Here is a 26,288-nt window from a genome sequence, read left to right on the forward strand (position 1 = left end):
TGGGGCCCAAGATGGTCGCTATCTCCTACTAGCTGTCGCTAACTGGTGTTAGCGACAGCTAGGTAATAGGGAGATAATTGTATCTCCGCTTTCTTGGCTTTTAAAGCCAAAAAAGCGGAGATAAACCCCCTTGATAATGTGCCCCAAAATATCTGTGAAGAATCAGGGTAAATACAGTCACTTCTAGGGTAAAGAAATAGTGTTAAAGATTGGTGAAAGGATGATTGCCCTTGAAGCAGATCATACATTTTAATAATTGAGGACAAGCTAGCTGACAATAAGTGTGAAGGACGGTTAAGGAATATTGCCTGTAAGATAGAGAAGGAATGGGAAGAATTAGGGGACAAGTAGTCACTATTGTGACAGAGCAGAAAATGAGTATAGAGAAGTTATGAAAAATATTCTCCTTGATAAAAAAAATAGTGGCTAAAGTCTGGGACAGGAAATTATAATGCTGCAAAGTTATAAGAATGGGTTTTAGAACACCACTCTTTAAGGGAAAAGCAGTGTATAACAGACCAAAGAGTTGAAGCCTTTGGAATGGGGACGTCAAAACTACCTCAATAAAAAAGACAGGCGGAACAAATAAAAAGAAATTAATTGTAAAGGAGTGATTGTTCATCCCACTAAGATTAGAGAGAGTTGTAAAACACTAAGAGGCATATTCACAACAGAATGGTGTTACGCCACAATTGGTAATGCCGCGTTCCGACATTCTGAGAACCCTGGGATGCACCGTGTTTACAATAATACATCACACTGCTGCGTTTCCCCTAGCACTGGCACTAAACTTAGCTGCCTAGTGCCAAAGAAGGCCCCCTTTCACCATAGTGCAAAGGTGCCTGCATTGTAGGGAATGATTGTTCATGTGCAGAAAGGTGACCCTTCCTGCACATAAACAATCACTAATGGCGATGTATAACTTCTATGTGTGCTGCAGAATGCAGCAAATATAGAAGTTGCAACCCGCCATTCTCTAATGATTGTGTGCATGCAGTAAGGGACACCTTCATGTACATGAACAATCACTAATGGTGATTTGCTCTTTCTCTGTGTGCTGCAGAATAAACAGCAAGAACGAGGAGAAATTAATATTTTCTCCTTGGTGTGCCAGTTTAAGACCAGGTTTTCCCTGGTCTTATTTTTGGAGCTGCCCCATATTTATGCCAGCCTTGTCAATAGGGAGCAGCGTCGAAAATGAATGGGTGTTGCGGCGGAACGGCCACTACAACATCCATTGCCCACCCTTTCACGCTAACCACTGCTTGAATAGGGGCATTACTTACAAGCAATGTTAAGCCACATTAAGTGGTTTAACGCTGCCTTGTAAAAATGGCGAAGGGGTTATCTCCATAAGAATGACAAAAAAATGACGTTCTGGTGGCGATAACACCATGTAAATATGCTCCTTTTTGCCTGTCCTCTTTAAAGGTACAAATAAAAAAAATCAAGTTTAAATTTGTGAAGACATTCTACTAGTGATGGTTTGCATATAGGAGTGGAGTGAAGAATTTCCACAAAAGGAGGCTAAAACACATTTTCATACATGGAATGTCCGCAGAAATTTAGCTTTTTGGGAAGATTTACTTTTCTTCCTCTGTTTCTAATCAGAATAAGTGAAGGGTTAAATATCAGCACGTAGAGTCCAATCCTAACAACAGGTTGCTTTTTAAATTGGGGAGGACGTAAAAGGGTTACAAAAAAAATAAACCTGTTGGTGTGTTTTCCTGGAGTGAGAGAACTTCAGAACACCTGTTGCATGATTTAAGAACATTTCAATCAAATTCTCCTTTTTTTAAATTATTTTTTTATTTTTTTTTAAATTTTCATGCAGTTATTTCACAGTCCCAATCCCACAGTTTCAAACAAAGTAGGGAAAAGGAAATAGAAGCAAAACAATTTCTCAAGCAGGACGGATCGTTAGAAGAAGCGCACTTCTTTTCTCCATTCTTCTTTTTTTGTTTTTTTTTTGTTTTTTTCTTTAATTTTTTTTTTGCAAGTTTCTTTTTTTCTTGGCAGGCAGTAATAGTAGGGTTTTGTACCAGCGAGCACTCCGGGTGTTTTTTGTATGTGTGTGTGTATGTGTGTGTGTATAGTCAGGATGTATTTGTTGCATTATGTAGCCTTGCACCACAGAAATTGCCAGTTACAATTTTCAAAGTAACCGTCGGGCCAGGTGAACACAGATGATAAAACTCATCAATATAAGCAACCCACCCCCCAGTTCCTGTTTCTGTGTTTTTTTTGCATTCATTTGATTTTCACCTAAAGGTATTATTCTTTTGGAACCAATTGGACACAATGATTTTCCCATGACAACTACCTCATCCCCTTGCCCTTGGAGGGGCATAGAAACACTGCATTCTATGGGACATGGGGGAGTAGGGGACATTATATGTCACTCCTGAGTGCTCAATAAGTGCCCCAGCTTGTCCTTGTGAAGAATGAACATGCTTCATTCCCTACCCCCCAAATTCCCTTTCCCTCCCACTGAAAAAAAAACTAAAAAGTCAAAAGCCTTCAAAACTGTTTGTTTTCTTTTTGGAATTCAATTGAACCCTTCCCCGCACCCCCTCCCACACCTCATTTGCTTGGCAAATAGTTGTTTAATTGTGTTCGTAAGGTAATATTTTCATTTCTTTTTCTTTTTTTTAGTTTTTTTGTAAAACAGCTTGCAGGTTAGCACCAGTCATCTTCATCTGTCTCACTACAGGGTTCATGCATTCCTTTACGGGAGTCAGATCCTCTCGACTTGGCAGGTCCATGAGTCGAAGGGGGATAGAAGCCATTTGGTACCCGCCGCCCGTGCCGGGAAGGCGACCCACAGGCTGGAGCACCCACCCGGGAAGTCCTTGGCGACCGGCCAGAGCTGGGGGCACTGGCTGTCTCATAGGTAAAGGTGTCTTCACTTGGCTCGTCATAGTCCGAGCTCCGGTAGTAGCCGCTGTGCCGAGATCCTGGATGTGAGTCGGATGTGCGTGAGCTTGGAGCTGACCACCTGCTGCTGGCGTGGCGGGATGTCCGAGGGGAATCGTTTCGTGGCACCGAGTGCCTCTCCAGCCTGGGTGATCGACTGTTGCCCAGGTGCTCCCCGGCTGTATGCTCAGCAGACAGGGGTGGGTATCTCCGAGGCACAGGGGTGGACATTCGACAGGGGCGGACTGATTGCTTTTGTTGCGAGATGGTGTTCATGGCCTTGCGGACCACAGGGGAATAGGAGACACGTGGCCGGGGCGTGGCTGGGATCTGAGGCAGTTGTCTGCGTCCGCCACGCCTCGGAGTGCTGGTGCCTGATGTCGAGAGGACTGGGCTGCCACTCACGGAACTACTGCCCTACACGAAAATTGAAACAAAGGAAATCAAAAAAAAAAATATACAAGAAAAAAATCAAGCAGGAAGAGACGGAAGGAAGACAGAAGAAAGGAAGCCAAACCAGGATACGCAAAGAGAAACAAAAAACAAAAGCAAATCATAGGTTTTAATGGAAAAAAAAGCAACAGCCACAAACAAAAAAAAAACAAGAGAAAAAAACAAAGGAAAGCAGGAAGAGAAATGAGAAATGGATTTTTGTAAGTTTTGGGGTTTAAATAGCAAAAAATTCTAAAATTACTGACACGCTTTGAAAGAAAGAAAATAAATAAATAACGGGGTGAATTTTAGCAAGAGTATTGGGAGCATGAGGTGCATGGGACTGAGAAAGACAAGTAATTTGGAGGAAACAAGGAGCAGCTGTTGTTCAAGTATGAGACAGAGGAGAGCAGGCAGAGGGTCTGGTGGAGCAGGCATGAAATTGATGGAAGCTGGAGATTCATACAGGAGATCAGGCAAAATCTACACAGGGCAAGGTGGGAGATGAGGAGGGGCAGGAGGATAATGTGAGGGTGAAGGCGGGAATCATTGGAACAGGTGAATGAAGTAGCTGAGAAGGTGGGAGATCCAGAGAAGCAGGCAGCTGACTCATGGGAGCAGGAGGGATCTAGAGTAAGAAATGTGAAATCCAGGGAGACAGTTGAAGAGTCTAGGGCAGCATGTGTTGCAGCCATGAAACCATGGGGTGATCCTGAAGGTGATCTGAGATTTAGGCAAGAGTGGCATTATTCAAGGAAGCAGGGAAGATCATGGGCAGCCCGTGAAGAATGCAGTACATGGAATATATGTGGAAGGATGGGGTGGCCATGGAAAAAAGTTGAGAGGCCTAGGAGAGCAGCCAGACATCTAGAAAAGCCGGCTGGAGATGTAAGAGCGTGGTTTGGAGATCTGGGAGAGCGGGTAAGAACTTACAAGGAACAGGCAGAGATCAAGGAAAACAGACAGAGATCTAAAGGAGCCGGTTGGGAATCTAGGTGGCGATCTGGGGGAGCAGGTTGGAGAGATGCAGGGCAGCACGCTGGATCTTTATGGAAGTAGATTAGAGATCTAGATCTAGGTGCTGTGGTAGGCTAGAGAGGGGGTGGGGATCTAGAGAAATAGACAGGAATATGTATTAGAGTAGATAGGGTCTGGGGAGAAGACAGATTTAAGGAGGGGCAAGGAATTCAGGACACAGATGTGGTAATCACAATGAGCAGGCAGGGGATACAACTGGAAGAGGGATCCAGCTAGTTGAGCAGGCAAATTCCTGCACCCAGGTGGGGAATGTGGAACTACAGCTAGGGCCTCGAAGGGTGCATGCTACACGTTTCAGAGAGAATGTGGGCAATTCAGGAGAGCAAATGTCAATGTACAGAGGTAGTTAAGAGTTTAAGGGACCAGGAGGACATATAGGGGAAGACGTTTGATTTGGGAGAGTAATACACTTGTTAGGAATTGTAATCTAATGGAGGATGCATGAGAGAGAGGTGTTATGGAGGGCAGGACGTGCAAGGGTTTTTAATGAGAAATCATTAGGGAATCTCTGATGGGAATGGGGTGGCAGGCGGTGTGTGACAGAGGTGTGAGATGAAGAGGAGCCTGGGTAGGTCTGGAAGAGAGCTGCTCTGGACACCACTCTGGCCAACACTGGTTAATTTACATCTCTACCTCCTGCTGATACCTATTACACAAACGAGGCTCTCCAATGCCCCCCCCCTTTCTCCTATCTTGTCTCGAGGGAGGCATCACAAAATACAAAGATTCCCCTCCTTCGGTTCTTTCAGTGAGACAGTTTGTTACTGACATAAATTACTGAGAAAGGGATCTGTTTGTATTGGAAACAATCTAAGTGAACATCTAGGACTCCTTGGATAAGGTTCTAGCAGAGGTTTAAGCTTTCGTGGGTGCAGTTTGATTGAAGTTCTAACTTCCTAGGTTTTGGTTTGAGTAGGTGTTCATTTTCCTTGGGTATGGTTCGAGTAGGTGCAGGGCCCCTTTGGTATGATTTGTCTACAGTTTTAGAGCTAATGATCAAGGATTGCGCTATATTTTTTAACATACTGGCCCTAATTAAAAATTAAGAGCTAAATTCAGATACCTGTCCAAAACAGCGAGCATGTGATAATTATCACATGCCCACAATTTTCCTCTGATAAATTAAGTCAGGTCAAAGCTGCTGTAATGTATCAGGGGAAAAGGCCCACAAAATAAGCAAAACATGCAGAATTTGGTGTTTTAAAATGACTTTACATATAACACCCTAGTTTCTTTTAAAAACTCAGAATAGTGGGGGTTTACTACACATTGTAAATACGTCACTCTGGGTTAATGGTATTTGCCGCATATTGTAAATAATCAAACCTATTCTGACACGCTCGGAATGAGGGACATTGTGTGTGATTAGAGTATGGTTCTAGTGCCATTGCGTATGGGGTTTTAGCTCCTTTTGGGAAGGTTAGAATAGGTCTAGATGTTCAACACTTTTTTGTGGCTGCAAACGGGAGATCCTCCTGTTTGCGAATGCAAAAAAGGGTAATGGCATGTACAAATGCTATTTTGCGAGTCACTGACTCGCAAAATAGTATTTGCGACTCCCGCTATTAGGAAGGGGCGTACCCTTCCTAAGACCTAGTCACCATGACATGTACAATTATTTTGCGGCTGTAAAACACTTGCAGTTTACCACCTACTTCAAGTAGGAGGTAAACCACTCGCAACTGGTAAGGGGGCCCCAGAGGGACCCCTACCCCTACCCCTTTGTGAGTATGTGAGAAAATATTTGTAAGAGCAAGTAGTGGTCCCAGGGACCACTGCCTGCCCTTAAAAAAAGGAAACTGAAAAGTTTGATTTTTCTTTTTTAAATGCATCCCGTTTTCGTTAAGGAAAACAGGCTGCATTAAAAAAACATAAAGACTGCTGTATTTAAAAGCAGTCCCAGAAATGGTGGTCTGCTTACCCCAGCAGGCCACCATCCCTGGGAGTGCTAGACATTCCCAATGGGGACGCAAATTGCGCCGGCCTCATTAATATTTTTGAAGCATGCAATTTGCACCCCATTAGATATCGCGAACAGTGTCTGAGACACTGTTATACATCCCAATTTGCGAGTCGCAAATTGGTGGGTTGTACATCTGGCCCAGAGTCTCTTGGTTATGGTTTGAGTAGAGTGTCGAATTCTTCAGATGGAATTAATAAAGTTCTAGCTCCACTCATCATTGTTTATGCTGGATTTGATATCACGTGTGTATGTATGGTTTTGGTATGGTTTTAGCTCCATCAGTTATGATATGAATTCGAACTCATTTAAAGATTGTTCAAGTATTAATTTAACCCCACTGTTTATATTGAAAAGTGTGATTCTAACTCCTTTCGATGTAGGTGTTTGGATCATCCCTTAAGTATTGTTCATGTAGGATTCTAGTTCCGCCAGGTGAGGTTGAAGTAGGGTGCGTGGATTCTATGGCTATGGCTCGGGTAGGCTTTTTGTTCTTATGGCTATGTTTGAGAAATGGCTCTGGTTTTCTTAGCTAGGGTATGTGTGGCATCAAGGCACCACTAGATATGTTATAAACTCACTAGATACGTTATAAATTGTATTCTACATTGTCTTCATTTGGTATTTGTGGAAACTATGTGCATGACGTGAGCACAGACTTTGAATTTGTCTCTGGCAGTATTTTGGGCCCCTTTATTATTATCTGAGAATAACTGAAGAGCTCTAGGAAACATTTTGCAGGGAGATGTCTGATACCTAGCGTTCAGATTTGGGCCTTCAAAACATGAGTAAATCCACCAGACATGAATTAATAATCTGACAACATAAGTGGGGAAGACAAATTAAAACAAGAAGTACAATGTGTGGCCTACTAAGTGGCATAGTTGGAACGAGAAGAGAAGGGAGACTTCTACATTAGTTGGTAGGGTTAGAACAATAACTGAGGTTTGGCCTCTTAGTTTAGTTGTAGAGTTCGAACAAAAAGTAAGGCAGGGCATTTCAATTGGATAGCAGAGCTGAATCAAGAAGTGGGGTTCAGCCTCGAGCTGGCAGAGAAATTGGAACCAGGAATGAAGTATTATCTCTTAGTTAAAAAGTAGAGTAAGAACAAGAAGTGAGGCGGGTCTCTACGTTGATATCTGAATTTGAATATGTAATAACATATTATATCTTATCTGATGGGTAGCTGTAGACTAGGAAGTGATGGAAGTAGATATCTTCGGTTTTCATATGTTTATGTTTTAGGCTTTATGTAAACCGTTCCCAGTAACAAAATATAATGACTCTTTAGCGGAAATCTATGTGTGCTTGGCTTTATAGCTAAGCGCAGCATGCCTTCTTTGGGTGCACTCCATTCTGAAAGATCCAAGCATCTAATGGGCATGCTCTGAATCTCCTCCAATATGTCCATATTTCGCCTATTGTCAGGAATACTATTGTGAATATAGTGAACAACTATTGCCTTCGGCTTTAACATTAATTAAAACCATCTTCAGGGAGTGCTGACCACTGTTAATTGCCTGTTCTTAAATATGGGTTCTGGCTAAACCAAAAGGCATGTAATGAAAGAAAGGGCAGTTTAAGGATGGTACTGCAAATTATGGAGCTTCCTGCATTTGCCTGGTTGCAACACATTCCTGTGAATTTATTTTCTTCCCTTATGTTTTACTGCATTATTGAACAGGGTGGGCTGGAGTTACAGCCTCAACAATGTTGAGAAGAGCAGCTAACTTCCATTCTACCCATGGTCCCATCATCAAATCATCAGCACTGACACTGGGACTAGACACAGTATGATTCACAGGTCTCCCATGGGTTTTCATGCATTGCTCAGACCACTTCTGGCATCTTTGATTTGTAGCGATAGCATATATAAGCACAGGTATAGGCACATTTCATTTTAAGCATTTCTAGAAAGGTTTTGCATATAAAATTCAAAGCAAGATACGATAAAGAACATAGAATAAATATAAAATATAAAACACACTGTTTTATTATTAAATAGGGGCTTCATTAGCGCAATGAAGGAACACATTCATATGAACAGTCTTTGTTACCTAATTATGCTTAAAGGCATATTGGTTTCCAAATAGAATATGGTGCTCAAACTTCTCATCTGAAATTCATTACAGCAACAGCCACATTGCTTGGGGCTGTGCACCAATTCTCATTGCAAATGGCCATCACAACGTGACTTGGATCAGCATTTAAGCTCCACCTTCTATTTTTTCCCCAAATAGAATATGGTGCTCAAACTTGGGCATCAACCAAACATAGCACAATCATTCTATGTCAATGGGCCAATGGAGCAGTCAGGGTCAAAAAATGGAGGGACTATGCCTGTGATCACCTCTTTTTGCAAACCTTGACTTTGGGGAAAACCCTAATGGCAAGGAGTTTGATGAAAAATCTTACTTTCACTGGGGTGTGCATTAAGCTAAATGCTCTGCAAAAAGTCATCCTAGTGAAATCTTTCACCTTTGAATTCGCCTCACCTCAGTTAATCCTATAACCTAAATTACCATCTGAAATTAATTACAGCAACAGCCACAATGCTTGGGGCTGTACACCAATTCTCATTGCAAATGGCCATCACAACATGACTTGGATCAGCATTTAAGCTCCACCTTCTATCCTAAAACACTGGACAATTCGTCAACTTGGATCTCACCTCTCTACATCAATTGGTGAAGTTAACAATTATCTCACCCAAGTGACATGGGCACAGTGTCACTTCATGGCTCAAGAACCTATGTCACATCTGTGGGTTTGAGACACTGTGGTTTAACATTGTTTGATCATCCGGCCACTGTCTAAATTCTACAGTGCCCCAACAACTAACAATTAGCAACCTTTGACAAACACACAATGTGGCCTAGAGTCATCTCAACTTGTCTCAGCATTGTTAGCCCTGTCTATCTCCCACATCAATCAAACATTTGCCAAAAAGTTAATCTCAGTAGTGCCTCCAATCCGAAATTGCCATCTTGAAAGTTTGAACCAGACACAGTGCAACTTCACAACTAAAGGAATCTGCTCTCATCTTCGTCCTTAAAGAAATGCGATTCTCAACATAGAGATCAGTGCTGTAAAACAACATTCTTGCCTGTGAATCATGCCAATTCTGATAGCTCACTGCTTAGCTATTAAACTCCACAGGCAGGTTGATGTGGATAGCATTGCTGTCTCAGAGATGGCTGTGCAATCAGAGTTCTTAAAAGAGATCTGATGTAATCCCGCCACTGACCTACCTGGGAATGTATTACAATGATTACTGAGTAAATGACCTGCAATGAAGGTGAGAAGCAAGGATTTGGAAGCACTGATCAAGCAATGACAACTCAAAAAACTAATGCTTGGGAATAACAAGCAAATAATATTCACTTACATCAAGTTCTGATATTTGCCAGTAAACAAAATTCAAGGGAATCAAGGACTTGGTTTTTAACAATGATATTCAGTTTAAGGAAGGCCTGGGAATAAGACAGCAGTAGGGGTTCTGGGTCAAATGTTCTAAGCTGGATCGTACTTATTTTGCTTCAGGAATACCCTTCCTGAAGGAAACATCAATTCCATCTTCTCTACACTCCTGCTCCCCTTCTCAGTGGTGCTCCTGGTGTCATTTTAGAAGTCTCGCCCCATTTTTTTCTGATTCTTCGAAGCCCCTCCCATTTGAAGATCCTTCCTTGGAAGTTCCTTCCATTGTCTATTAAATCTCCTTATTTTTCTGAAGCCCTTTCCTGTTGTGCCTTGTATTTCTATCTAGATCCTAGCCTCTCCCTTGTGAAGCCCCAACCTTCTGATGCCTCTCAGCTACTTTCTCAAATTTCCTCTAATCTATTAAGCCCCTCCCCTAAAATCCTTTTACCACATCACCAAGGCCCCCCTCTCCTCTTTGAAATGTCTCCCCCTTCCTGTCTCGGACCCTTGTCTCTTTGAAGTTCCTCGGACTTTTTTGCAATGACTATTGATCCACTTATACGTCCCTCCCCATGTCAATCCTATATGGGTCAACCTTAATCTTTTTCTATTGCCCTTCAGCACCTTGCCACTAAATCCCATGTGGAAATTCAAAGTTCTAGCCGGACGCCTTTCAGGAATGTGCGTCATGTGTGACACTTCATGCCCTGAACTGGATCACCGGTGCTACCTCACTGACTGTCCTGAGGCAGAGGAATGCCATCCCACAGGTGTAGAGGGATAAGAGGGGGCCAGACCCACCTGCCGATGAGGCATGCATTCTCGGCCCTCGCTGGGAGAGCGAGACCAGCGCCTCTCCCTGGAGTCCGGGTGGCTGTACTCCAACCGCTCCTGCGAGTAGCGCTCCTTGTCAGATGAGGTGTGGTGGTGGTGATGATGGTGGTGGTGATGGTGCTTCCTGTCCTTGGGCCGGCCCCGGTCTTGGTCTCGTTCCTTGGGAGGCAGGTCCCCTGACTGCGTTGTGATGCTCAAGTCTGTTCCAAGCCCTGGCAATAAAAAACACAAAATCCCTTGTTGGAAGTAAACTTGAAAACAAAACCAGTTTCACAGAGGCTGTTTTATTTGTAGTAGGACAGGAGATGGAATGGAAAGGTTTGGACAGAGATTCTGCAGGCCAAACATGCTCCCACTTGGATCAGAGGCCTAATTTACTTTTCTTCTAAAAGGGAGTGTAGGTAGGGTGCATTCTACTTGTAAATGCAGCTGCACCCTGAGTGACGTATATTTTTGTTTACCAAAAAATGTTTGACAAATAGTCTCCCTTCATTGGTGTGCTACAATGCAAGAATAAAATTCATGTCAAAAGCTTGTCAAGATGTACTCCGGATATGAGTGTGCTTTGTGTTTATTTGTGCCGCGGTCAGCGGATATACTGTGCAACATGGAAAAGGCAATAAAGTTTGTTTAAGAAAAAGATGTACTCCGGACAGGATAGTGGTAAAAAAGAACAAGTTACTTACCTTTGGTAACACTCTTTCTGGTGAATACTCTATATACCTGCAGATTCCTCACCTTGTGAATATCCTCAGGCACAAGACTTGATCCAGAGATTTTTTTCTCAGCAATTCCCTTGCGTAAAAGTAGTTGTTGCCATTCCACTCCACATTGGCTCTGTCCTGCCCCGGAAGTGATGTCCGGGGTACAATATAACTGCCACCTCCTCTCGTCAACATCAGTTTGTTTCTCATATCTGTCCATACCATTGGCCGCAGCAACCTTAAATAATTAATTGTACCAATGTGTAGATCTCTAATGGAATCTGTTTTAATATGGACCAACAAAGTCCATTCCACTGAGTGTGGAGGAGGGTGGGTCAGTGAGGAATTTACTGTTAGACAGAGTATCCACCAAAAAGGGTAAGTAACTTGTTCTTCTGATGTTCACTTCTAACTGCGGATTTCTCACCTTGTGAACAGATACCAAAGCAGAATATCCAGGTGTTGGGACTATGGAATGGCTCAGACCTAAAATCACTGCAGCACTGAACAGGCAAAGTTTTTTGGACAATCCCTAGCAGATTTTAACTCAAAGGACAATCCATTTGGAAATGGTCCATTTTTGCACTGTCGCACCTTTCCTTCTCTCATAGAACCGAACGAAGAGCTGATCGTCCATTTGATAGTCCCTAGTGCGATCAATTTAGAAGCTCATAAATATCTTAGGGTCTAAGCTAAAGATTTGTTCCTCCTTACATGGATGAGGTGGGGCAAAGAACAATGCAGCGTGATAGATTGCCCGATGTGGGAAGGTGTGACAACTTTTGGGTGGAACACCGCCTTAGTCCATAGCTTTAACTTACCCGGAAAGAAGGTGGTGTATGGTAACTAGACGGAGAGTGCTTACAATTCACTCATGCAATGAGCTGAAGTGACTGCAATGAGGTACACTGTCTTCAGGGTTAGTAATGATAGAGGATAACTCTACATTGCCTTGAGTGGAGTACACATCAGAAATGTGAGACACAAATTCAGATCGAATTGGCGCATCACAATAGCTTTCAGCAGAAATGCGTGGCTCGTCCTTTTTTTAAAAAGCGCTACAACAGGTGATTTAAACAGAGATGACTGACCAACTAACATTAAAAAGCAGATAAGGCTGACAAATAACCCATTACTGTGGTCACAGCAAGGTCGTGCTTGGCTAATGAAAGCAAAAAAATGAAGGCTGTCAGATAACTGGGCTTGCAGGGGATGCATTTGCCTAGAAGAACAGCACACAACAAACTTCTCCCAGTATCCCGCATAGGGGATTGAGGTGGAGGTATCTCTGGCTGTCAGAAGAACATTTACTATATTGGGAGGAAGTTGAGAAGCTGTCAATTGTCACTGCTCACTTTCCAAGCATGGAGGTGTAAGTTGTATAGGCTCAGGTGCAGGAACCTAATGCAAAAACAATTTATGGACAGAATGCAGAAAAATGTCATACATTCACCCCAGTACAAAGATCTGGGCCAAAATCTGTTGTTTTTTTGCTCACCATGCCGTTCCCGTTTGAACCCAGCCATATGCAAATCAGTCTTGACCCTGTGCCTCATGGGAACAGTCCTGCTCGAACCGCCAGGCCAGGTCCTCCCTGGACTGGAAACAAACATCCTAGGACCGGTTTCAGGATTTCACCCCTCTTCAGCCAGGATGGCTTGACTCCAGTGGCATGGAGAGCACGGGACCCACGTCTGGGCATTCCCTTCCCACTCGGGGTGACAAATGCAAAAACAACATTTGATGGACAGAATGCAGAACAATGTCATACATTCACCCCAGTATAAACTGGGTTGGCATGGTGGGCAAAAGAATGATGGATTTAACCCAGATCTATCGACTGGGGGAGAATGTTTTGATGTGTTTTGCATTCCGTCCATCTATTGTGTGTCAGGTGCAGGAACCTGCCCTGTTGCTACGACGGAAGATCCTCCTGAAGAGACTCCCCGATCAGAGGACAGATGCTCATGGCCAGACGTTCGGGGTATCATACTCTCCAGGTCCTATCCAGAGTCACTAGATTGACATGGGCCTGGTTGGGTAGACTTGGGAAAGCATACAGGTGCCCCGAGTTCCATTCCAAATGAACGGCATATTCGAGGGAGAACTGCCTTGTTAACTCCAATGTGCAATTGTTTGAATACTACGTGTTCTTGCCTGTGGCAAAAAAAGTTGAGACAAGGTCCTCTCCAATGCTGGAAGATGTCGAGGTGCAGCCCCTGAGGGCACCTGCTATTTGTGTTCTGCTAGGCAATGCTGGTTGAGTTTGTCCGTACTTACATTTAAAGATTTTGCTAGGTGCTGTACACACAGGGAGATGCCCTGATGACTCAGACGTAAAACTCCTTGGCACAGGAGCCATGACCCCACAGTGCCCTGCTTGTTTTTTTTTATTAAACAGTAGAGAATCAACATTGCTGGTTACAAAAAGAGGGATAATGCAAAATTAAATACACATGTACATTTGTTGACAATGAAAGTGCCCTGCTTGTTGTTATACCCGAGGCAGTTTCTCCATAAAGGCAAGGGGGCGTTGACTGCCTGACTGCCAATCATCAATCAATCAATCATGGACATTTACATAGCGCACTACTTACCCGGAGGGTCTCAAGGCGCTTGGGGGGGGGGGGGGGGGTGCTGCTACTGCTCGAACAGCCAGGTCTTGAGCTTCTTCCTGAAGGAGAGGTGGTCTTGGGTCAGGCGCAGGTCGGTCGGGAGGGAGTTTCAGGTCTTGGCAGCCAGGTGGGAGAAGGACCTTCCTCCTGTTGTCGATCTTCGGATGCGGGGGACGGCGGCGAGGGCGTGACTGGCTGATCGGAGGTGGCGTTTGGGAGCGTAGAAGTTGATGCGGTTGTTGAGGTAGCTCGGGCCTTGGTCGTGTAGGGCTTTGTGTGCGTGGGTGAGGAGACGGAAGGTGATTCTCTTGTTGACGGGGAGCCAGTGCAGGTCTCTCAGATGTCCGGAGATGTGGCTGCGTCGGGGGATGTCGAGGATGAGTCTGGCTGAGGCGTTCTGGATCCGCTGGAGTCTCTTCTGGAGCTTGGCGGTGGTTCCGGCGTAGAGGGCGTTGCCGTAGTCCAGTCGGCTGGTGACTAGGGCCTGGGTGACCGTCTTCCTGGTCTCGGTGGGGATCCACCGGAAGATCTTTCGTAGCATGCGCAGGATGTTGAAGCATGACGAGGAGACGGCGTTGACTTGTCTGGTCATGGAGAGGGAGGAGTCCAGGATGAAGCCCAGGTGCGTGCGTGGTCTGTCGGTGTGGGTGCGGTGCCCAGGGCGGGGGGCCACCAGGAGTCGTCCCAGGCGGAGGGCAAGGAGCCCAGGATGAGGACTTCCGTCTTGTCTGAGTTCCGTTTCAGGCGGCTGGTCGTCATCCATTCGGCTACATCTTTTATCCCTTCGTGAAGGTTGGCTTTCTGGAAGCGGCGGGGTCGTTGGTCAGTGAGAGGATCAGCTGGGTGTCATCGGCGTAGGAGATGATGTTCAGGTTGTGTTGGCGTGCGATGGGCGCGAGGGGGCTCATGTAGACGTTGAAGAGGGTGGGGCTCAGCGAGGATCCTTGAGGGACGCCGCAGATGACTTCGGTGGCCTCTGACTTGTACGGTGGTAGGCGGACTCTCTGTGTTCTTCCGTCGAGGAAGGAGACGATCCATTCCAGTGCCTTCTCCTGAATTCCGACGTTGCCAGCAACTATATTGCACACATTATGTCGGCAGACAGGAGGTGTACTGCTGGAGGCGTGGTTTATAGTTGTGACCAGCTGGGGCTATGTATCTGAACTGCACATGTCAGGCTGCCCGGAATTTGGCTGGTGACCAGCCTGACATGCACAGTTCAGACCTTCCCAGTCATCGCTGTCTGTGAGATGGGGAACCTGACAAACAGCCACATCGGTCACTGATGGAGTGTTGTGCTCGTCTGTCCCAGCCAATCCTCGCAGTGCCCTTATGCTGTTAACTATTATAAACAGTATGAGAGCACTGTTTTCATTGGCTGAGGTGCATGGTGCTAGTATCCCCATGCACAATATGCAGAGCTCTTCAGTGCAGCATACAGTGCAGTGGATTTAAAAAAGTTGGCACAGGGAGTGGAAAAGAAGATAAGGCAAGGTGACTTTTTGTTCTGTTTTATAGTTTAAGTCCTGAGTAATGTAAATGTAACTAGTGCTCTTGTTAAGAGCTCCCTTACTGTGAGAGATCGAGTTCATGCTATGTAAATTCCAGGGGAAAAAAACAGTAGACGAGTAGCAGCTGCATGCTTCTAATGGCATTGTTGAACTGGGGAACAAGTGAACCCTACTCACTCGGAGCCTGGGTGTAGAGATTAAGAGGGAAAACAACTCCTGCCCCATCGATATATTGCTATTACAGAGCCCTTGGGCCGGCTCTATCTGCACAGGTTCTATGGTATATTTCACTGGGACACAAACAACACCTGTTTATTTATGTGTAAAAGTTTGTATATATATTGGAATACGTTTTTCTAAATGTCTATATAAAGATTGTAATGAAATATCATCCCAAATACGTGTATAGAGAGTTTCTTTGTTTGACGCTCACCCCCCACATCGCCATTGTGCGTTATTTCTATTAAGAGTCTTTCTGTATGATTCCACAGGAGCCGTTGTTTTGCTTCTTAATCTAATGGCATTGTGACAATAAAAATGTAACGTTTTTGATGTCACAAGGCCATTAGAAGCATCATGCAGCTACTACACATCTATTGTTTATTACCCAGTATTTACATAGCGCAAATTCGATCCCTCACAGCATTGGAGTGCTTAACATTAGTACTAGTTACATTTACATCTGTGTAATGTAAATTTAACTAGTACTCATGTTAGGGCTTTGATACTTAGAGAGTTCGAGTTCACGCTATGTAAATAATGTGGAAAAAACAAAAGACATGTGTATCAGCTGCATGCTTCTAATGGCCTTGTGACATGAAAAATGATTCCTATGTATGCCACACCATTTCGAGGGACACCAGACGCCACTGGTTATACCACATGGTACTGGTATTGCACCAATTTCCCCTTAAGGGATGGAAGGAAAGCCTTTAGTGCCAAGCAGATCACCCGCAACTCCACCAGATTGATGAGAAAGCAGGTTCCGCCCAGAGACCAGACCCCTCTGATCTCCACCTCTCCCAGATGGCCTCCCCAACCCAGCAATGATGCATCCGTCATGACTGTTAGCTCTGGGTTCAGTAGGGATAGGGGTCTGCCACCAATCCAGTTGTCATCCAGCAATGACCACTGCAGATCTTTTGCTTCCTCCTCTGACACTTGGATGAAATTTGAAAGGTTCCCTTAATTCTGAGCCCACTGAGACTTCAGATCCCACTACAGAGCCCACATGTGCCCCTTGTCGTGGTTGACTAGCTGGGTGCAGGTTGCCAACAAGCCTCAGAGCCACGCTCACTGAGACCCAGGTGAAGGGTTGAAACATCAGGATCATAGCACAAATATACTAGACTCGTTGAGGCAGAGGAAGGGCTTGAAACAGCGCTGTGTCCAGGATGGCTCCAATAAAAGGGAGCCTTTCTGAAGGAGTCAGATATGAAATCAGAACATTGAAGAAAAACCCTAGGATGTCAACAAGTTGACAGTCATCTGGAGGTGGTAAACAACTGTTTGAGACATCTTTAGCAACTAGACGTTTTGAGGTAAGGTAGACTGGTATTACCAACCTCCTTAGATGAGCAGGATCGCCCACCATCACCTTTCGGGAACACCTGAGGGGCACTGGTGTATCCCAAGGGAAGCAAAGAGAACTGAAAGTGCATGTGGCCTACCAGAAACCACAGGTAGCATCTGTGGAACTGCAGGACGGGGATGTGGAAATAGGCATCCTGCAAATGCAGCACCACCTTTCTGTTGCCTTGATCCAGGGCAGAGAGAACTTGGGCCAGAATGAGCATTTTGAACTAGACCTTCTTGGGAAAGAAGTTCAGAGGGTATAGATCTAGAGTACAACAAAGACCTCCATCCTTTTTTAGCACTAGAAAGTAATGTGTGTAGCAGCCAGCCCGACAGCTGATGCTGGCACCCTTTCTAAAGCTTCCTTCCCTAAAAGAGCATGAACTTCTTTTCAGAGAATAAACAAGGGGTCGTTTGGAATCTGTTGTGGTGTAGGTGGCATGTTAAGAGGGGAGGACAGGAAGGGCAGGACATAACCATATTGGAAAATTTGAAGGACAATCTGTCTGATGTGATGCTTTGTAACCGGAGCGATAATTTATTGGGCCTCCAACTGGGTGACAGTACACATAGCGGAGGGTAAACTATATGGGTTTTGCACTAATGGCAGTAGCAGGGACGGGAGATTGGGTAGTTTGTTGTCCTGGGGGCCTGGACAATGTCGTACAGATTCCGACCTCTACCTCAAAAGGACTTGGAGGTCTGTTGTTGCAGAGGCAAAGTATGTCATTGTCGCTGTTGTATCCCAGTTCTGAAGCCTCAATAGGGGCAGCATTGTTTGGGAAACTGCCTTATGGTGGGTTCAAGGCCAAGAGAGCACAGTGTTGCCTTGATCTAATTTCAAGACTGCCTTTACTCCATAGAGACGGGTGCCATCAAATGGCATGTCCACAAAAAATTGCTGCACAGCACAAGAGAAACCCGTGAATCTGATTCATGCGTGGTTCTGAAGCATCACCCTGGTATCAACAGCCCTACACCAGAGGGGTCCATTAGATGAGCTGCACCTTTTTCAAGCATGGCTCAACACCCGGTCCAGGGACATTCAGATCACAATGGAACAGTGTAAGACCAGCAGTCCTTCTTGGATCTGAAAGTAGAATCTGAACAAGGTAAGATTTTTGTGTCAGTCTACAGGAACCCAACTGAGAGAAACACCTTACTACATAACACTAGCATTTACTCAGGAGGCCTGAAAGTCTAACATTTGGACAATTCTTGTGTTTTCGCAGGAATTGCACCAGAAAAAACGATTATTTCAGGGAGACAGATACACTCATCAATAGACTGATTGCAATGGGTTACCCAAGACGCATTGTCAGAAAAGCAATACAATGAGCCTGGTACAATCATCAGAATATCTCCTGGAAGCTTGGGTTAGAAACAACACCTTACACAGTATTGTCTGTGTCACTACATTGAGTCCAGCAAGCAACAAGGTGAAGAAGATTGTGAAAAGGCACTCGGGTCTTGTGAAAGAGCATCCTACTTTTCTTCAAAAGGCGGAAGAATCTCAAAGACACTCTTGTTAGGGCTGACTCTACCCCAACCATACAAAACCAATCTCAGTACACTTTGTGGACTCCCGCCAGTAGTAGGGCACTACAAATGCAGCCAATGTGGGGTGTGTAAATTCAGCATGAACACCTGCAACTTTACCCATCTTAATATCAATGTTGTCCGTACAAGTTTAAGTAATTGTAACAGTCCAGATGTGTTTATGCAATCCAGTATCCCTGTGAACTTCTCTACATAGGACAAACCACACAGAAAGTGAAATGTAGAATTCTACAGCACAGAAGCAGGATAAAATGTGGCTCTGGAGGGGCATCCCTGGTTGATGACTATCAAAGATACAAACAAAGCAGCGAGGACTTAAAGTGGCAAGTAATTGCACAGGTCTCTTCGGGACCCTGAGGAGGAGACAAAGTGGTCCTTCTCTCCAGAAGGGAACTGTTCTTGATGGACAAATGCGGAACAATCATCCAAGTCTTAAACACCATCTAAGACTGGAGACAGCCATTTTTTTATGAACATTCCTGATCCTTTGCACACTGTGGAAACTGTGCGAGTATAGACTTTTTCTGACAGACCGGTTGGGTTTCCAAACTTTAATGTAACTTTATGTGTTTTACATACATGTTGAAATAATATTGTGTTGTGTATAATTTGTGGTTCAATCCCACGTGATGCTTAGGAAACAGGGAATAACATACTGCACAATAATACCAAAGTTAGTGATCCACTATTCCACTATTCCAATCTTACAATCCTCTCATAACATGAGCGGTCCTCTATGTTAACATAAGCTCACCCTACTGGATGATATCTAGAAGCATTAGAATTGGGTTTACAGCCTTTATTTGAACTTTATGTGTTCTACATACCTTTTTGTAATTTATTTTGTGGTTTTTATCCCATGAATTGCCTAGGAATCGGTGTTTAACAGTCTCCCCTTTTTAAAACAAGAGGGGTCTGCTCTGTTCACAGAGGCTAACCTGATTCGATGCTACCTAGGAGCAATAGGATAGGATTTCTTCCATGATATTCATCATTGCACAATATCTTTAGAATTAATCTTTTTGGTATTTAACTACTGAGTCACTATTTTTATTTTAAAGTGTGTTTCTAACAAGAGCAGCATGATCTGTTTCCTCAAGATACCCTCGTTAATTCCGCTTTCGCAGCCAACCTCATCAGTCATGTTAACACGGCTTCTGCCGCTGTTCCAACATACACGCTATGACAGGCTCTTTGGGGCATATTCTCAAGAACGTGTGATAACCATCGCAAAAGTTACTTAATGCAACTTCCAACATCGCAGTCTATCGCAGGAAACTTACGCCGTGTTAACCAAGCATTCTCAACATGGCGTTACTATGCGGTAGTCTCCAGATAACTCGTCAATTGACCGCGTTAAAATCAACGCCACGCCGCAACAATGCGAAGTGATGAGGCCAATCCCGATACTAAAATCAGTGAAAACCAGCAACAGGCCTGCAATCCACACACGTCAGGCAGTAAAAATCACCATAAAAGTAGAAAAAAAAATGACAAACAAATGCCAAACAGCGAAGCACAATGGATGTTGCCGGAGCAAGTACGGAGGAAAACCAGAACCCCACAAGCCTCCCGGAGGACTTGCCGGAGCAAGTACGGAGGAAAACCAGAACCCCACAAGCCTCCCGGAGGACCTGCCTGGGACCTCGAGGTCAGGGAAGGCCAAGGAGAAGAAGAGTAGGAAGAAGCGCTTCAGTCCACAGGAGAACAGGATCCTGATAACGGAGGTGGTAGAACACCATCAACAACTGTTCGTCACCTCCACTGTGTCATTGGCACCAAAAATAGACTATGGCAGTCCATTGTGGACTAGGTGAATGCAGTGGGAGTGCTGAAGAGGACAATGGAAGACGTCAAGAGGCGCTGGAATGATGTCAAGCGCAAAACCAAGCTGCAACTTGCCAACAACCGGAAGGCAGCAATGCAGACTGGAGGTGGGAGTCCTGCGCGACAGGAGGAGCTGGACGAGATGGAGGAAATGGTGTCCACAGTCATCAGTGGAGAGACGGTGACTGGAGTCGGCGGACCAGACACTGCTCACCAAGAACGGACACAACAGCAACAGGGTGAGTAACGACCAGGGACTGGGGGGATGGGGGAAGATGGCCACAACGGCCCACATGCACAATTGAGCAGAGCACATCTGTGGACAAACCATGCCCCAGACCCCAACTCCCACCAAGAGACCAATGTACCCAAGTATGCAACATCTCGGCACTGTAGAAGCACAGAAGGCAAAAGCACATTGCAGAAAAGGGATAAGGGGCAGCAAAATAGAGCAGCAGGCGCCACACCCCGAAATGCAGCATACACACATAACATGCAGAGCACAGCAACACTGACAACAATGTGGCACAAACCGCAACACGTCCACAACAGGACACAACTGGTCCCGACTGGGTGTAGACACTGGCCAATCAAAAGTGGCATTGCAGGGAAATGTGAGATGACAATGTACAAGTACAAACACACACGTCTGTTGTCTAAATGTCCACTGTCCCCCATCAAATACAGCTCCTCCCAAACAGCCACGATGAACACAGTCATGCAGTCTGTATGTAAACATGTACAATGCGACAACACACATGTGAACACATTGTTAAACTGCATTTCCCCTTTACATTGCAGAGGGACAATTAACACCTCCAGCAGAGCAGCCTGAACCTCTCCTCTCTGATGACGAAGAGGACCACCAAAGCTTTGACTCCGACGCCCTCCAACAGCTCGTGGAGAGCCTCCGCAGCCCACTTCCAGGAGCAGGGAAGCCCAGCTGCTACGAGGAGACCCAACTCCCTGCACAGACCACACAGCAGGCAGCACCCACCACAACGGCTGCCTCTCAGGACCCCCATGAAGAACACATGGCCTTCCAACGCTGTGTGTTGGGATACCAGGAGCAGCTGGCTGAACAGGTGTGGGTGGGCTTCGATCGCATGGAAGACAAACTAGATGCCATACGTGGGTGTCTAAGTCCCATCAGGGACCACTCACAGTCCCTAACGGACACCCATAGTTCGCTCCATGCGCTCCAATGAACCATGGCAGACATTGCCAGAGTCCTGACTCAAGAGACAAGAATGACTGACTAGTCAGAGTGGCTCCAGCGAGCTCGCCCGGGAGGTGGGAAACATGCGGAGGCTATGGAGATCATAGAGCGGGCCAATGCGGAAAGAGCGGCTGCCATGGCTACACACCAGCGAGTGGTAGCTGGGTTCCTCATTTACCTCAAAACCATCCTCATGGCATTGCTGCCACAAGTCCTGGCGCTGATGCATGCTGCTGCTACCACTGCATCCACATCTCTGCCCCCTGAAGTGCCAGTGCCACACAGTGCAGCAGAAATTCCACCTCCGGCCCCTGAGGTTCACTGCCGCACAGTGCTGGAGAAAGGTCAGCACCACCCACATGTAAGGCACATGGAACAGCAGGGGATGAAGAGGCGGATAAAAGTGCCATCGTGGTAAGAAGGACGCAGTAGCATTAATCTCTGCCACATGGCCGGTTTATGCTTGGTTCTGACCTCTGCATCATCACCTTCCACTGTCCCACGATGCACTCTCCAACTCACCTTGGACCTTGCAATGGACTGCCATATTCTGTGGGATTGAGAATGACACAGCAATCAGACTGCGAATGAACTCTTCCTCTTCCTTTGGACTTGTCATTCTCTGAAGGACTCTGGCTGGCCCTCCACGGGCCAACATTGTAAATTGGGGTTTGCATGGCCCTGTACTGCTCCAGATGCAACACCCCACTAAATGTGCATTAAACATTCCGACTCACACAGATGTGTCATGTCTATGGTCTTTCATGTGTGATAGAATTCATGAATGCAGGGTCAGTGACTTCCCTCTACGTCCATGTGGTTCATGTCGTTGGACTTGGGTCACAGGGTGACCCATTGCCAAATGTTGTCCGGGTGGCTCAGACGCAACAACAGCGGCACACGCATTTATTACTTCCAGCCCAGGACAGAACCACGCCCAGAGCCTAGGGGTCATTGTTCAAACCCTTACGCTGGACTGGCATACACCAGGCCAGCCCACTACGCTTACGCTCCAGGGGGGGCCAACAACGCCAAATGTGCCAGGACTTCCCTGTAGTGATCTGCTGCTCACAGGTCTAGTTGTCAGCATGCCATGGCCACTCTCTCACAGCTGGTATACACCCACACCACACCCATCCAGCATGCGCGTCACAGCACATGTGACCCTGCAATAAAAAGTGCCGGGCGCATGTGCATGACATCATTTCCAACCTCTCTCGGAGTGTATCCGGATGGTGTGCATGTAGGCATGGGGCCCAGGGGCCTCCGATATCACATTCCAAAGGGGAACATCCTTTACAACGCAACTTTTACCACGCAGTGCCTTTACGACGCAACTATTACAACGCAAACCATTACAACGCATTGCGCTGAGGGGCGCTCTAGGATAGGGAGTAGGTTTAATGTACTATCCAACACCTTCCCTACTATCCACGGGGACTGGAGTTGGAATAGTAAATTAAACTATTCACTATCCAGCGCCCAAAAGCACTATGCGTTGTAAAGGCATGCGTTGTAAAAACAGCGTTGTAAAGGCATGCGATGTAAAAGCATGCGTTGTAATGTCATACATCCCATTCCAAAGGCCCGGAGGAGACATGATGGTGTCCGCACCACGATACCCAATCATAGAGGGTCCATGACTAGCAGGGCACAGACTTGGTGGCACCAGATACCGTCGGCAGGCACAGGCACACCGCCACGGGACGATGTCTTTCGGTGCACTAAGGTAGGGGCACCTTAAGTGCTGAGCAGGTGTGCAGCCTGCGATGATACCCCGCTCAGATTTTGTGTGCCCTGCTGGACCGCAGTGTATGCCTGAGTCAGCAGGCTCCGCGGGCCTACCGCCATGTGACGTCGCCTCCTGGATCACAGAGTTTGTGGCACCTATGAGGCTGAGTGGCTCTGCAGCCTGCGATGATGCTGGGTGCACTGGTATGTCCTCTTCCATGGCGAAATCAAGACCCAGCACCAAATGTGAGACCTGGGGGCCCGCAGAACGGAGCTGCATGATATGGAGGGTGCCATGTCAGCGGACCCCGGGCTTGGGGCTTGCACCGGCACGTGGTGGGCCCTCATTTCTACACGCCAGTGGCGAAAGGTGTGCAGTGAGTCCTGGGTGCGCAGGGGTGGGCTTGCACCGCTGGGTGGCGGGAGGGGCTGGTGTGCAGCTGCCTGGGTGTGCAGGGGCGGGCATGCACCGCTGGGCGGCGGGAGGGGCTGGGGTACAGCTGCCTGGGTGTGCAGGGGCAGGCATGCACCGCTGGGCAGCGGGGAGGGGCTGCGGTGCAGCTGCCTGGGTGCGCAGGGGCGGACAGCCGTTGATGTCGCATGCAATTGTATGTACTTTGCCATTCAGGTATCTGAACTCTGTTTTAGATGATGGGTCTGTCTCAGCTGTGGGACCTGGTGAACTGCAGTACATACCACGTGTTTGGAGACACTTCAGTGGCAGCAGGTGAGCAGTGTGGCCTGGGTGCGCAGTGTTGGCACTGTCTCTCCCAGTCCCTCTATTCTTTTCTCTGTGTCTCTCTCCCCCTCTCTGTCCATCTATCTCTCTCTCTCCCTTTCGGTCCATCTACCTCTCTCTCCCCCTCTCTGTCCGTCTATCTCTCTCTCCCCCTCTCTGTCTGTCTATCTCTCATGCCCCTCTCTGTCCGTCTATCTCTCTCTCCTCCACTCTGTCCGTCTATCTCTCCTCTCTCTCCCCCTCTCTCTCTCTCTCTCCTTCGCTCTCTCTCTGTCCCTTGATCTGTGCAGGGCACACCTTCTCATCATGATTTTTGTCTTGCAAGCTGTGACCTACGGAGTGTCCTGAGGGGTTCATTTCTGTTCTGTGCTTGTTTTAATACATTTTCATTTGTTGCTTTGAAGGTGAATGTGTGATGCTCATTTTTGTGCTGACACATAAATGTAACCAGATGTGATTGTGCGACATCGGGCGGAATATTTGGTACATGATTCTGTGTAGTTGATGTTCCATGTTGTTGTCTGGGGGGGGAGGGGTTTCCTGGGGGTGGTGGCGGTGGGTGTTGTGGCCCTCTTTGGTGTCCGGGCTGCATAATCAGTGGCTCCATGGCATCTGTTGGTCTTCAGATGTGGCTCTGGCCTTGGCTCCCGTTTATGGTGCAGGCTGTAGTCTGACCTTACACCAGGTCAGAGCAGGTGTTAATTTCTTGCTGCTAACGCGCCTTATCGCATGTTTTGTGATCTTATCACCGATCTGGCTGGTTGTTGAGAATGTTGCGGAGTGGTGTTGTCGTGGCTTTTTGCTCGGGAACGCCTATTCAGCATATCATTAGCGATAGCTGCGGGGGTCATCTGTGGTGATGTTTTTTGTGGCTGCTATCGCAGGTAAACTGGTGCTATGGACTGTTAGCACCAGCTTGGGAATGGGGCGATACATTTATCGTGACTTTGGCTGTGATAAAGTGCCATTAACTCAGAGATAGTTCCTTGAGCATATGCCCCTTTATCTTTATCTGACGATCTGAGAGCCGAACAAGGGCTGCACTGCACATTTATAAAAGTAAGACCTACATACTCTGGCGGCACTGGCCTCCAGCCTGCCACTTGAATTAATGATCCTATTTCTACATTGTTTTTAGCGCACACTGTTTTCAAAGTGCATTTCACCGTAAGGATTTAGTCAGACTTTTAGATGACTAACGCATCCATCATCTTACCCAGCTTTGTGAGTTTGATTTGACATTTAACTTTTAATGGAAGTATATGTCTCTATCAAGAGCATAATGTTGTAAACTTTAACAATAACTATGAATGCAAAAACTCTTGTCTTATACCTAGAAGAAATCTGGCGCTGAGTACACCCTTTATGGTCTCTCCTGATGACCTTAGCCTCACTATCAATAGGGTACATTTACTGCTGGGTAGAAATACCACATAATGATTTTATCAAATGCACTGATTGGATCCAATTCTTTTACACCACTCTAAATTTTAGATGAGCCATGGCAGACTCTGTCAGACCTTTTTGATCCCCAGGTAGGTCCTAAGACTACCTTGCACAGTCTAACTAGCATTAGCCTATGTTATCACAGTATTTAACTTGTCCTTCTCTGCTTCATTAAAGCGGTTTAATCCAGTTTGAGGGTGCTCTTTGAAATTATGTTAGACACTGTCAAGATTGTGTAATTTATTGTCACAATCCCATGGCATGTAACTTAGGTTTACTATAACTACTATTGAAATCCGAAATAAGTGTTAACTTCTTGGGTGATATCTGTGCTATCTCATTACAGCATGCTAATACCCATTTTAAAGTTGCTTCACAAAATAGTGTTCGATATTCACTTGACAGTGGGACTTCCTGCCCCAATCTTTTGGTATGTAACATAAGCGTACACTAGCGGCCATTGCAATTTGATTACAAAATGAATGTAAACTCAAATTGATACATGATTCTTTTACTTTTAGGTGTCTCCTGTATATATGTTGCGTCCTGATGATGACCCTGCTTTAAATAGTTATGCCCAGGGGGCAAAACATTGACAAATAACATATGTGAACTGTGTTTTATGGTGGACATCAACACTCGTTTCACAGGTGTTGACTTCAAACATTCTATTATCCCTATCAGCCACATATATATTTTTTGTACATAGCACATTTGCACTTTTTATTCACTGTGTATCACTTTCACTGCACCACCTCCTT

The 26,288-nt window shown here is 45.9% G+C and overlaps 1 protein-coding gene across 1 annotated transcript in view; it reads right to left on the reverse strand.

Annotated features, from left to right (window-relative positions):
* Positions 1–1,160: 1,160 nt before the first annotated feature.
* The window catches only part of CACNA1A (calcium voltage-gated channel subunit alpha1 A), a 1,120,700-nt gene continuing 1,095,572 nt past the window's right edge, over positions 1,161–26,288 (reverse strand). The window contains exons 46-47 of the mRNA XM_078685323.1: positions 10,568–10,812; positions 1,161–3,333 (exon numbers count right to left, since the gene is read on the reverse strand). Coding sequence (XP_078541449.1) covers positions 2,680–3,333; positions 10,568–10,812 — 899 coding nt within the window. The 3' untranslated portion in view covers positions 1,161–2,679. The remainder of the gene's footprint in view (positions 3,334–10,567; positions 10,813–26,288) is intronic.

This window comes from Lissotriton helveticus, chromosome 1_1 (assembly GCF_964261635.1).
Source record: "Lissotriton helveticus chromosome 1_1, aLisHel1.1, whole genome shotgun sequence".
NCBI classification, from domain to species: Eukaryota; Metazoa; Chordata; class Amphibia; order Caudata; family Salamandridae; genus Lissotriton; species Lissotriton helveticus.